This window comes from Hipposideros armiger, unplaced genomic scaffold, assembly GCF_001890085.2.
Source record: "Hipposideros armiger isolate ML-2016 unplaced genomic scaffold, ASM189008v1 scaffold_68, whole genome shotgun sequence".
Taxonomy (NCBI): Eukaryota; Metazoa; Chordata; class Mammalia; order Chiroptera; family Hipposideridae; genus Hipposideros; species Hipposideros armiger.
In genome coordinates, this window is record NW_017731418.1 from 434,307 (window position 1) to 437,020 (window position 2,714).

A 2,714-nucleotide genomic window follows, 5' to 3' on the forward strand; every position below is an offset into this window, starting at 1 on the left:
GTGTGCGCGCGTGTGTGTGTGGTGTGTGTGTGTGTGTGTGTGTGTGTTTCTTTGTATCTGAAAAGCAGTAGATATTGAAAAGATGCATACTGAGTAAATGAATGAATAAATAAAACTGATGTCAAAATGAACAACTAACCAAGTAATTACAATAATATGTAATTGAATGTCTGTATTGAAGCCGCTGCTTGATTAAAAGAGAAAATTGGGACAGGGGACTGAGAGGTCTTTTCCCCTGTTCCCACTGTGATTCCCTGCAGGGGAAACAGGCCCACACTGGTCATCAATGATTTTGTCTGTGCTTTCATAATACCTTCCCCAAAATGGTAATTGTTCCTTTCCTTTTTTTCTCTTTTTAAATTTCAGCTATCCAACTTGATAAAGTCAATCTTAAAGGATATTATGTGTGGTCTCTTCTGGATAACTTTGAGTGGAACCAGGGGTACAGCATGCGGTTTGGTCTCTTCCACGTTGATTTTGAAAATCCAGCAAGACCCCGGGTCCCGTACACGTCAGCCAAGGAGTATGCAAAGCTCATCCGAAACAACGGGCTGGAGGGCCATCTGTAGGAAGGATGGCTGGGCGGTATCACCGGGAGACGAGGCCTCAGCTTTTGGACAGGAAATCTGCTTTGGTGATTCCCCCAGACAATTTCAAGTTGCCTTTGTAATCAACAGGTCCTACTTTGTGATCCGTGATTGTGAAGTATGAATAGTTAATACCCAGGGATGGATTTAATGATGAATTTTACTGTATTTGCATTTGGATCAATGAGGCTTTAAAACAAATAGAACAGTAAACCACTGAAATTGATTTTTATATTAAGAAATCAGATAGACTTAGAAACTTCCATTTAAATCCTTAAAATTTTCCTAGAACAAAATGATGCAAAATTTATAAACAGTATATTCATGATTTGCAACTCTAACAGAATACCACTTATAAGAATATTTGTTTAAGAACTTATTTTTTTCTGTTTATGTAAGCTATGGTTTGCTATTAGATTCATTGTCATGTGGGCCATAATTTTTCCACTATTTAATCTAATATAAAAACATCAAAATTAATGTTAGTCACATTATACAGCTATGCACTCCATTCACCAAAGGGGTTAATTGATAACCTATTTAATAAAATGGATTTGTTGATGTATTTGGCATATATTTTATCTATGCATGAGCAAGTACATCTTTCTCTTGCCTGATGAACTTTCGAAAAATAATAAATTAATTGCAACAAATGAAACCGTAAGTGACAGAAACAGTATTTGAGTGTTGGTGTTTATCAAAAACTGGATTCTCACTCCACAGTGACATCAATTGAAAAGCAAAATAATAAGCAAGGGCATGGTCTCTACTTTTGGGTATTTTAAAAAATGTAAACTGCGGGCCGGCCGAGTGGCGCGATGGTTAAGAACTCGCTTGGGATGCCAGAGGGCCCCGGTTCGGATCCCACATATGAGGGCCAGTGACACTGCCCTCCACAGCTAAGATGCTGAACAACAGCTCAACCTGGAGCTGGGCTGCCATGAGTCGCCGGAGACGGCGTGGGCTGCAGTCCCTGTGGCAGTGGATTGCCATGGGCTACCGTGTGTGGCCAGCAGCCAGCGTGAGCGGCCAGCAGCCGCAGTGAGTGGCCGTCCAGAAGCCGGCGACTGATCTGCCTCGCCAGAGAGGGGCGCAATGATGGTGCCAACTTGGGCCAGTGAAGCAACATCCTCCACAACTAGATTGAAGAACAAAACGACAGCAACTTGTCTGTTCCCCTTTCCCCAATTCCCCAGCACTGTTCCCATCCCCCCAATTCCCCAATAAAAATCTTTAAAAAAAAATGTAAACTGCAAAAAGAACATGGATGACACGCATGAACTGCATACATCAATTGATTGACCCACATGAATGTAAGCAATGGGGATGATTCGTTGCACTGGTAGCTGAAGTGTCTGAGATGCATACGGGGTTGAGTGGAGTTGGACATTTTACTGAGCATCTCCTGGAGGAGATGTAGGGCTCTCTATGGACTTCATATCTCCACTCCAGCAAACCTCTCACATGTGGAATTGCGACCCTCACGTCCATTTTTAAGTAGTATTTACTAAATACTCATTTGTGTATCAGGCTTGAAGCTAGGAGGTACATATTATCACCCCCCTTTTGCAGACTGAGAAACTTTGGTCACCTTGATGTACATCTTCCTGCAATCACATCAACACATGTTTCCTGGACCCAACACTTCTTTGGCATCAGCTCTGTTCTCTGTCCAGCACACCGTGGGGCAGGGTGTCATGGAATTCCCCTCTGCATTTTTTCAATAGAGGAAAACAGCAGCAGTGGCGTGGACTTACCTTAGGCAGGAGGAAGTAGAGAAGGTGGTTTTCTGTATCCTCAGTCTGCTTGCTTGAAGAAACTGCACATACATAGTTTGCCATTCTCATAAGGTTTTTTTGACCCTCAGCAGATGCTATGCCGCTTTTTGTTTTTAACTGTGGGCAATTTCTGAATCATTTTCATGTTCATATTCAGGGAATTATTTACAGCAAAGAACAGTCTTGGTAACTTTGGACAGAGTAAGAAAGAAATGGCTGTAGTAGTTCAATAAATGCACAAGGGAAAATTATATGGAGATTAAAATGGTCTACATAGGAAATTCTATTTCATCTTTGCCACTGGTTTGTTATTTTTATTGTTCGATGAGACATTATCTCACAATTTGTG

At 41.5% G+C, this 2,714-nt stretch overlaps 1 protein-coding gene across 1 annotated transcript in view; it reads left to right on the forward strand.

Annotated features, from left to right (window-relative positions):
- The window catches only part of LOC109382696 (cytosolic beta-glucosidase), a 131,550-nt gene extending 130,470 nt beyond the window's left edge, over positions 1 to 1,080 (forward strand). The window contains exon 5 of the mRNA XM_019642393.1: positions 367 to 1,080. Within this exon, the coding sequence (XP_019497938.1) occupies positions 367 to 569 (203 nt within the window). The 3' untranslated portion in view covers positions 570 to 1,080. The remainder of the gene's footprint in view (positions 1 to 366) is intronic.
- Positions 1,081 to 2,714: the final 1,634 nt, after the last annotated feature.